We start from the raw sequence: 10,803 nt of genomic DNA, 5'->3' as shown, positions 1-10,803 counted from the left end.
CTAGATTTGATAGAGTTTGGAGGAAAGGCGTGGAGTGAGGAGAACTTCAAGAGGAGTTGCTCTGGGCAAGTTAATGCTTAGGCCTTCAGTCATGTTCACTGGCATATTCAATGGTGTTTGAAACTCAACTCCCTGAAGCAAGCGAGCTAGTGTCAAGTGTAACACTTGAAAGGCAAATTTTGAACCAGGGCAAGATCGTCTCCGAGATCCAAATGGTATGAACTCAAAATGTTGACCAGAAGCATCTACATTTGCATGGCTTGTGAGGAGCCTCTCTGGCAAAAACTCTTCAGGGTTCTCCCAAACTCTTGGGTCTCGATGCAACTTCCACACATTTACAAACAAATGAGTACCCTTTGGAATGTAATAGTCACACACATGACAATCTTCCATTGCCTCATGTGGGACAGACAGAGGGACTGGTGGGTATAAGCACAAGGATTCCTTGATTATGGCTTGGAGGTAAACAAGGTCATTATATCATGCTCTTCAACCCATCTTTCTCTTCCTACTTTGAGTTCGAGCTCTTCTTGGGCATGCTTTAAAGCATGTGGGTTGTTCAATAATAAAGACAGGAGCCAAGTCAAGTTAATAGATGTAGTGTCTGACCCACCTAAGATGAGCATCTACAACAAGTAATTGAGACCACAATTAGAATTAGAATTTCATTCTAGTGCATTGCAATTTATAAATAAAATAAATTATATATTTTATAACTTATAACTATGATATTATTGGAATGAACCAATGTCAAGAAGTCGAACTAAGACCAGGACCAGGACTTTGATTAATTTCGGTGATTCCATTATGAATGAAGTACTAGCGCTGCTTGTTTCAAAGATTTATTAATTAGGGGTTAGGACAAACAAAGAATATCACTTTTGTTGAAGGATGTTTCTATAGTAGAAGCCAGGGTATTGGTTTTTCCTCTTGTACTTTTGGGTTTTATTTTTTATTTTATTGTCCTTCGTGTTGCTAAGGAATATTCTTTTTATGGGTTTAAGGTTTACATGTATAAAGGACCTCGTATTTCTATTGTTGACGCAAATGGTTGTACCTCATTGGAAACATTTCCAAATGGATTTAAATCACGTAAGTTATATACACGTCTTTCCCTTGTCAATTGCTTCAAATTGGTTGGTCAGAGTGACATGTTCCCTAACGTGTTGGGAATTCTATTGACAGCTGCTCTCTCTCTCTCTCTCTCTCTCTCTCTCTCTATATATATATATATATATATATGTCAATTCTGAATATCATGGTTTGTATGTTTCAGGAAATCTGCAAGACATATACAACATGTGTATTGGGCTCTTGTGTATTGGGCGTGGCACATATACAACATGTGTTCTAAAATTACTACATGTGGGCTTTATATTTCATTCTGTGTACGAGAGTACTAGGTGGAAGACTTGCTTCTTTTAAATTAAATGGAATTTCCTCCTATACAATCACGACATGGATGTCATATTTAGGTGAAAAAAAAACTTTTAAGACATCGGGTGTATATGAAGTAGAGAGTAAAAATATGTCTATTGCTTATAATTCTACAAATTAACAAATTGTGAATAATAAGACAAAAACATACCGTTGCTGTTGCCTTGATGATAGTTTCACGCGTGTGGCCAAACATAGAGTTCTCTTTAATCTTATATAGCATCACATCAATGAAGTTCAACTTGTCACTTGGCTCGTCACCATTAACCCTCCTCGTAGTATGTTCATCAACCCAACTTCCTGCTAGAGAATCAAATTTCTTTGCAACACGCTTCATGAATTTCACTTGCCCAAACAGATCAATCCATTTTAGAAATGGAATTAAATCCGAAATTACTGGGACCCCAGCTGCATACATAATTTGGCAACAAATATATATCAATCTACTTTTATTTTCTATTGCTCTCTTCCCTGCCCTTTCATATATATATAATTTTTTTTTTCTTTTTAAGTAAAAGGTAGACATGCAGCACATGCTCTGTCAATTTTCCTTCTCTTCAAAACGCACTCACCGGTCACGACCATACGTCAATTTCTACACTCCCCCACCAAAAGGCAATTGTACTCCTCTTATTCTTTTATTTCGCTGAATTACGTCGCTTCTTTCAGCTAAACGACAAACAGAGTACTCAAATGTCTTTGAAGTATCTGTAGAAAAAATATAATCAATCAAAAAAAAGGAAAGGCAAAGGTTTACTTTATCCTTTGAGGTGAGGGAGTCGGTCCATAAAAATGCACATCATGATAGGTCTTCTCTTTACGCGGTAAGGAATTTTGTTCACAAATTATTTGATAACGGTTTTATTACTTTATGGTCTACCTTTGAGGTGAGGGATCGATCCGGTCCATGAAAATGCACATCATGATAGGTCTTCTCTTAAGGCGGCGAGAAATTGTCCACAAATTATTTGATAACGGTTTTATTACAGTTTAGATAGGATAGACCGTGGGTAGTTAATTATCATTTAATTACATGGTTATATCATCTTAATCTTTTTTTTTTTCTTTTTCAGATGTGACGTAGTCTTTGTTAAAATTGGAGTAACGATTATAAGTTTTAATAATTTGGGTGTGTACATATAGATTCCCTCATGCAGTTAACCCTTATAGGCAACTGAGTGAATTATACTTTAAAAAAAGTTTAATTGGTGCTTTTGTTTATTACTTAAGTATAATTTTAATTTAGCCCTTGTCAAAGTCAATGTCTACCTTATTATTATTTTTTTTTTTTTGGTATCAAGTAAAAAAGAAAAAAAGAAAAGCCAAAGGTTTACTTTATGGTCTACCTTTGAGATGAAGGATCCGTCCATAAAAATGCACATCATGATAGGTCTTCTCTTTACGTGGTGAGGAATTCTGTCCACAAATTACTTGATAACGTTTTTGTTACAGTTTTAACAGGATAAACGGTAAACAGTTAATTATCATTTATACCTAAATTTACTATTTCTTCTTCACTAATTACACAATTGTTGTAAAAAGTTGTGAAATTTTTTTTATAGTTTCTGCATATTTCTACCTGGCGGGCGCCTTTAAAAAGTCCAGCATCTTAAAAGCTGATACGTACCAACTTCCAAAACTCTAATCTTAGATGCTCTTCTGGGAAAGTAGTGGGGCTATGGGTTTCCATTCGACGCTTGTGCTAGTCACCTGGGTTGGTGTGATGTTAACAGCAATAATGGCAGCCGCAGCAATAGCATATCCATTAGCCTTGCCAAACTGCTCCGACAGCTGTGGGGATGTAAAAATTCCATATCCCTTTGGCACATCTGAAGGTTGTTACCGGCATGATGAAAGTAGAGACTTTTCTATCAACTGTAGCAAATCGTACGGCCAACCTGATCAACCAATGACCGGAAACTTATCCGTTACAAACATTTCCATCGAAGGAGAGATGGACATCATGATGTATAACGCCATTAACTGTTACAACCAGTCGGGTACGCCTCTGTCAAATAACACGGACTCATGGCTCCAGGTCCCCAGTTTCACGGTTTCTGTCACCAAAAACAAGTTCGTGGCAGTTGGCTGTGACACTTACGCATTCCTTAATGGTATTCTCAACGGTAAAGGGTTTTCCATCGGCTGCCTCTCCAGATGTAACGACACAAGCAATATTGTAGATGGGAGTTGCTCTGGGATTGGGTGTTGCCAGATAGATATTCCTGAAGGTGTGACAGATATTACTTTTGCAGCACGTAGCTTTAAGAACCACAGTTATGTCTGGTCTTTCAATCCATGCAGCTTTGCCTTTATTATCCAGAAAGACGAATTCAGTTTCTCCTCAGCTTATCTAACCAGTCTACAAAACAATGAAACCTTTCCAATGGTTCTTGATTGGGCAATTGGTAACGAGACGTGTAAAGTTGCTCAGAACAAAGGGAATTACATATGTGGAGGAAATAGCACTTGTTCTGATCTCAAAAATGGTTCTGGTCCTGGGTACCGTTGCAAGTGCAAGAAAGGTTACGATGGGAACCCATACCTCAAAGATGGTTGCCAAGGTATATATTCAATTTACTTACTTATCTACTACAAGTTTTTAAAAAATAATAAAAGGTTTATATTTTTCACGAATTTTTAAAATATTTCCTTATTTTAGTTACACAAAAAAATGTTACTTTTTTTTTTTACTAGTTTTTAAACTGATAGGTTGTGATTTATAATAATAATAATAATAATGATGATGATGATGATGGATGCATGTATAAATGATGTTATACAAATAGTGACTTAAAATTTCAATAAATTTTGAATTTTTTTTATCTGTCTTTAATTGAATTGCTAGGCAATACTTTTATTTTCGTTTAAAATTTGGCTTACCTCAAAGATGGGAACCCATACCTCAAAGATGGTTGCCAAGGTATATATTCAATTTACTTACTTATCTACTACAAGTTTTTAAAAAATAATAGAAGGTTTATATTTTTCACGAACTTTTAAATATTGCCATATTTTAGTTACACAAAAATTGTTACTTTTTTTTTACTAGTGTTTAAACTGATAGGTTGTGATTTATAATAATAATAATAATAATAATAATAATAATAATAATAATGATAATGATGATGATGATGATGGATGCATGTATAAATGATGTTATACAAATAGTGACTTAAAATTTTAATAAATTTTGAATTTTTTTTATCTGTCTTTAATTGAATTGCTAGGCAATACTTTTATTTTCGTCTAAAATTTGGCTTACCTCCAGTACTTTTTAAAAATGAATCTTTTTTTATTTTAATGAGAGGTTGCCACATCACTTATTAACTAAATAAAAAGTGAAAATTAAAACCCACTACTATTTGTCTTTATATATTTACACTCTGTTTGTTTCAATAATGATGTTTTCTAAAAAATGAGTCATTTTTCAAGAATCATTTTCTATAAATTTATCTCATTTTTCAATGTTTGGTGGCAACGAGATGAAAAAAAACCTCCTAATTTTCCTTAGTTAGTATTTAGCTTACTGTGAGATAGAGTTGTTTTCCAAAAAAAAATTAATGGAAAATAATCTCTAAAAATAAGTCATACTTTTTATGTTGACCAAAGATAGTTTTCCTTTGACTCATATTTTTTTATGTTACCAAACACTGGAAAATAAGGAAAACTATCTTTACACAAGGTTTTTCATCGAAACAAACAGAGCGTTAAAACAAAAGAATATATTCAGTTAAAAAAGTACTGAAAATAAGTCAAACCATTTTGTTTAAATAGATTGTCTCTTTTGATAATACTTCTTCTTGGTGTTTTATTTTTGGGCATTGAATTAATTCTTCTTAGTTACTTTAAATGACCTTTGTAACGACAGACATTGACGAATGCAACGACAAATCAAAATGCCCGGGAAAACAAATTTGTGTTAATGAAGTCGGGAGTTATCATTGTTCGTGCATCAAAGGATACCATAAGGTTGAAGAAGTATGTGTTCCTAGAGGATCATCACTAACAATTTACCTCGCCGTTGGTGAGTATATTTACCGTATGTCTATATCGTATGATTAGGTTATTGCATGAAATGCAATGCCCAATCGATGGTTGGAAGGAAAAGGACCTTATAGATAGTTGGGAGCAAAAGTTGTTTTTTTTTTTTTTTTTTTTCAACCATCGATATGGTATTGGATCTCATCCTCCTCCCATGTAGAGGATTCTATCATATCATCAAAATTTTTTTTTTTTTGGACTGAAATCATATCATCAAGTTGGATCAATCTATCACGATTAATGGACCAAAATCACGGCCATTTTCATATTTCATAAAAATATTTTTCTGAGATTGATTTTGAGGTAAGGTCCTAGCATTACTCAAACATTCGTCATGGTTTTTTTTTATTTAGCTCAGCCATATATTAAAAGGAGGTCAGCAATGATTTAAAAATTTAACTTTTTCTTCCTATCAAACACACACGATCATGGCTATATGTTAATCTTTTACGACCAGAAGAGAAACATAGGCGGAAAAGGTTTATTTTCAAACTAGTTTGGAGAAATTTTTTTCAAACTTCTCATATATCTTTTTATTAAATGTGAAATTTCAAAATTTAACCATTAGATTGTATGTTTTTTATGTTCTTAACATGTATGTCAAATTTCATTCAAATCGAATATTATTTACAATTCAATCAATTAAATTATTTTTTATGCATTATTTTTTATGGCATAATAATTAGCCTTTAATTTTCTTGAAATTTTGCAAGTATAGAGGATAGGGGTGTGCATGGATTGGGTTGAGTAGTTTTTTCTATCTAACCCATTATGGCGAGTTAAAAAAAATTCAACTCAACCCAACTCATCATAGAGGTTCAACTCAACCCACCCAACTCATCATATATATATATATATATATATATATATTTATTGAATGTGAAATTTGAAAATATAACCGTTAGATTGTATGTTTTTTATATTCTTGACATACATGTCAAATTTCATTCAAATCGAATGTTATTTACAATTCAATCAATTAAATTATTTTTTATGGCATAGTAATTGGTCTTTAACTTTCTTTAAATTTTGCAAGTATAGAGGATAGGGGTGTGCATGGATCGGGTTGAGTAGGTTTTTTTTATCTAAACCACTATGGTGAGTTAAAAAAAATTCAACTCAACCCAACTTATCATAAAGGTTCAACTCAACCCACCCAACCCATGTAGATCGGGTTGGACCCATAGGTTGCACAATTTTTTTTTAATTACTACTATTATTATTATTATTATTATTATTATTATTATTATTATTATTATTATTATTATTATTATTATTACTTGAACATTAGAATAACATCACTACAAATAAGAGTAAATTTATAATCAAATAATCATGAGTGTAACACCAAACAAATACAAACTATATGAAGAAAACTTAGTGTTTGAGTTTTATGGTGAATTTGTCAAAAACTCAAAATTCACATTCAATCAAAAAAATATAGTGGAAGTTTGTAGTCACTACCTACAAACTAGTTCAAAGTAAAACTTTATTCTTTGAGATAGGAAAAAGTTATTTAGTGTAAGGTCTAAAGACAAAGTTTGGCTACATCTCCTATCAAAAAATTAATATAGTTACATATTTTGAAAATCTAACTGTTAGTTACATATTCTTTATATTCTTGGCATACATGTCAAATTTTGTGTGTCAAAAAAATGTTATTTATGATTCGATTTTATAAAAGAAAATTTTATATTACAAAAGCTTGAAATTTCAACATTTGATTGATGACATAACTATTGATACTTGACATTTTCAAAATTTTGCAAGCAATGTAATAAAAAAAATATATAATTCAATAATGGATTTATCAAAATTTACATCTAATAAAAAGATATTGAGTGGTGTTGTAGGCATTAACTACAATAAATTTCTTGTAGCCAAACTTTGTCCTAAGTGTAATACTTTTTTTTTTAATTTTAAATAATACTAAATGTCTATCTATTCGGAGAGAGAACTACTAATAACGGTGATTATAATAAATAAATAAATAAATGCTTTCCATGAATTTAACTAAATAATTTTTTGTCCTTGTATAGATTAAGGTATGAAAATACATATATAGCACTTTTATTATAGCTTTTATTATTTTCCATACCGAAACGCAGTTTCTCAATTTTTTTATTGAACAGAATAATAATTTCATAATACTTTAACATTATAGTCTGTCGATCATAAACCCTAAATGCATGTTATTGTGAAAGGTCCAAACTAAAACTCTAGCAGTCTATCCTTATATATACTAAATGCATAATAGACCCTAAATGCATGTTATACTTGAGAGTTTTTGTTTTTGTTTTTTCTTGTTTTTGATTGCGACGGGGTTGATCTCTTTAGTTGCGGAAATGATATCAATAGGATGTTTTAATATTATTATTATTATTATTAATATTCACAGTCATGGACCATGCAAAAAATAAGAAATTTAGACGGGTCCGCACATTGATTATATAAACGAGGCTACTGACAACTAGGTTCGCTAGCTCAAGGTGCAAATTAAAACAATATGGATGGCCTCTTAGGTTCTTAGTACTACTTGTGGGAGGTTCAATCTTTGATATATAAGCCTTGATATTTTTAAAGAAATTATATATTCTGGGCTAATTGTCTTCTTATTAGCTAACCAAGTAACATTGTACTTTTAAAAAGGATGTCAATTCAACTTGGTTCACCAGTTCTATTTTATCTGTCCATATTTTTAGTTTTGATATAATTTGACATGAGTTGGATTTTATTAAAGCCGCTCATAGGAGATTTATATTTATGTGGCAGTCACTGAGTCACTATTTACGGTATAATTGAAATCTTGATTGATTCATCTTTATATGATACGTATATTAAATATTTAATTTGTCCATTTACTGTGTTAAAATGTTTGCATAAAATAGACAATGATACTAACAAAAGTATAAAGTTAAAACATTGTTCTCAGTGAAAATGCATGTTTGAATGTGTGTAGGTATCAGCATAATCAGCCTCTTAGTAATGCTTCTGGGATGTTCTTGGATATATTATGGATTGAAAAAAAGAAAGATCATCAAACTCAAAGAAAAATTCTTCCATCAAAATGGTGGCTTATTGTTAAAACAGAAACTCTCTAATCACCAAAAGTCTATGGAGATAACCAAAATCTTTACTACAGAAGAGCTCAAAAAGGCCACCAACAACTATGACGAGAGTAGAGTCCTTGGCCAAGGAGGCTATGGAACGGTGTATAGAGGAGTATTATCAGATAACACAGTAGTTGCCATTAAGAAGTCCAAAATTGGTGATCAAAGCCAAATCGAGCAATTCATAAATGAAATGATTGTTCTTACCCAAATTAACCATAGGAATGTGGTTAAGCTATTTGGTTGTTGTCTAGAAACAGAAGTTCCCTTACTAGTTTATGAATTCATCACAAATGGGACTCTTTCCAATCACGTTCATGACAAAAGTCTATCATCCTTACTTTCATGGGAGAAACGCTTGAAAATTGCAACAGAAATTGCAGGAGCACTTGCATACTTGCATTCGTCAGCTTCTATGTCAATTATACACAGGGATGTGAAAACTGCGAATATACTATTGGATAATGATTATACAGCAAAAGTGGCTGACTTTGGAGCTTCAAGGCTAGTTCCTCTTGATCAAACACAATTGACCACTTTGGTGCAGGGAACTTTGGGGTACTTGGACCCAGAATACATGCAAACTAGTCAACTAACAGAAAAAAGTGATGTATATGGCTTTGGTGTTGTTATGGCAGAGTTGTTAACAGGTAAGAAGGCACTTTCTTTTGCTAGGCCAGAAATTGATAGATATCTAGCAATATCTTTTGTTTCTGCTATAAAAGAGGATCGCCTACTTCAAATTCTTGAAGATCACATTGTCAGTGAGGGTAATATTGAGCAACTAAAGGAAATTGCTAATCTTGCAAAACAGTGCCTAAGTGTGAGAGGGGAGGATAGGCCTTTCATGAAAGAAGTGGCAAAGGAGCTGGAGAGATTGAGAAGTATGGAAAAAACTCCATTGGGAAACATTGATGTCGATGGAAAAAAGACTGAGTACTTGCTTAGTGCAACTAGTCACTCTTTCAACATTGATGTTGGCACTGGTTGTTCTACTAGTACAATTGCTGAGTATGAAAGCATCAGAGAGCAAGAATTAAAATCTGTGGAAGATGGGAGATAATTACTTAGTCCTCGGTAATTAATTTGTATCAATTGATAATTAAATTTGATATGGTATTATAATGAGCTACCTAATTTTGAAGTATGTAATCAACTCACAAAGTTGGGAGTTTTAAAGTTGTTTGGAAGTGTAGTAATTGTGTCTGTTTTGTAAGGTGTTTTGACTATTGGAAGTGTAGTAATCATGGTAGTAGTTTTTTTGTTAAGGACTGTTATGTATGTATAATGGCAAAGATGTAGGTTTCCTAATTTAGTCTTTTGTATTGATTTTTAAACAGTTTTTACCATCTAGTTGAGTGTAGCTCTCATTTATCTATTTCTCTCTCTTTTTGTGACGTTAAATTTCCAATTTTTTGTTCATTCCTCTTTCACCCACATTAAAATTATGGGTAAATTACAACTTACCCACATGTGGTTTGGTTGAAATTTAAGTTGTCTACCTAGGGTTTGAAATTTTACACTTTACCCACATAATGCCTCGTTTGGAAGGAGGGAATGGAATGAAATGGAAATAAATAAAAAAAATAATTTTAGAATATTCTTCCCTTCCCTTGTTTGAGAGTTTTAATAGAGAGAGAATGGAAAATTCATTCCCCTTATTTGGAAGTTTAAGTGGTAGGAAATGAAATGGGTAGGAGAGAACACTTATTCCTCTCTATTCCCTTAAAACCTCAAATTTTCATTCCCTCCAAAATTGGAAGGAATGAGATGAAATGAAATTAGATTTAATGAATTTTTTACTAAAACTCCCAAAATACCCTTATATATTCAACTCTTTATTTTAAAATAGAGGTCTAATAGTAATATTGTCACAAAATGATTCAATTCCATTTCCTCCATGTTACTCCCAAACAAGTTTACTTACATTCTATTCATTTTCATTTCTTTCCATTCCTTTATTTTAAAACATCAAATCAAGGTTACTTAATTCATTCCATTCTATTCCTTTCCCTTACTTAAATACATTCCATTTCCTTATGATCATTCCATTCCATTCCCTTATGAACTCCTAAAAGAAACTTAACGTTAGCTCAGTAAGAGTTTCGTAACCCAATTCTATTAAAAATAGTGCTAAATATGTAATTTTGCTTCACTTTTATGTCTTTCTCCTTCAAAAATACAAAATATATAAAATCACAAGATCAAATAA

At 32.1% G+C, this 10,803-nt stretch overlaps 1 protein-coding gene and 1 pseudogene across 1 annotated transcript; one reads left to right on the top strand and one right to left on the bottom strand.

Moving 5' to 3' along the window:
• Positions 1-1,855, bottom strand: LOC142620790 (cytochrome P450 CYP82J17-like; annotated as a pseudogene).
• A 1,221-nt stretch (positions 1,856-3,076) lies between these two features.
• On the top strand, positions 3,077-9,899 carry LOC142620917 (wall-associated receptor kinase 1-like). The gene is made up of 3 exons (XM_075794224.1): positions 3,077-4,001; positions 5,309-5,464; positions 8,441-9,899. Exons 1-3 carry the CDS (start codon positions 3,089-3,091, stop codon positions 9,652-9,654), a joined length of 2,283 nt encoding a protein of 760 aa, XP_075650339.1. The 5' UTR covers positions 3,077-3,088; the 3' UTR covers positions 9,655-9,899.
• The last annotated feature ends 904 nt before the right edge of the window (positions 9,900-10,803 follow it).

This window comes from Castanea sativa, chromosome 12, assembly GCF_040712315.1.
Source record: "Castanea sativa cultivar Marrone di Chiusa Pesio chromosome 12, ASM4071231v1".
In the NCBI taxonomy this organism is placed as follows: domain Eukaryota; kingdom Viridiplantae; phylum Streptophyta; class Magnoliopsida; order Fagales; family Fagaceae; genus Castanea; species Castanea sativa.
Note: the sequence above shows the minus strand (reverse complement) of the source record. Positions and strands in the feature narration are given on the sequence as shown.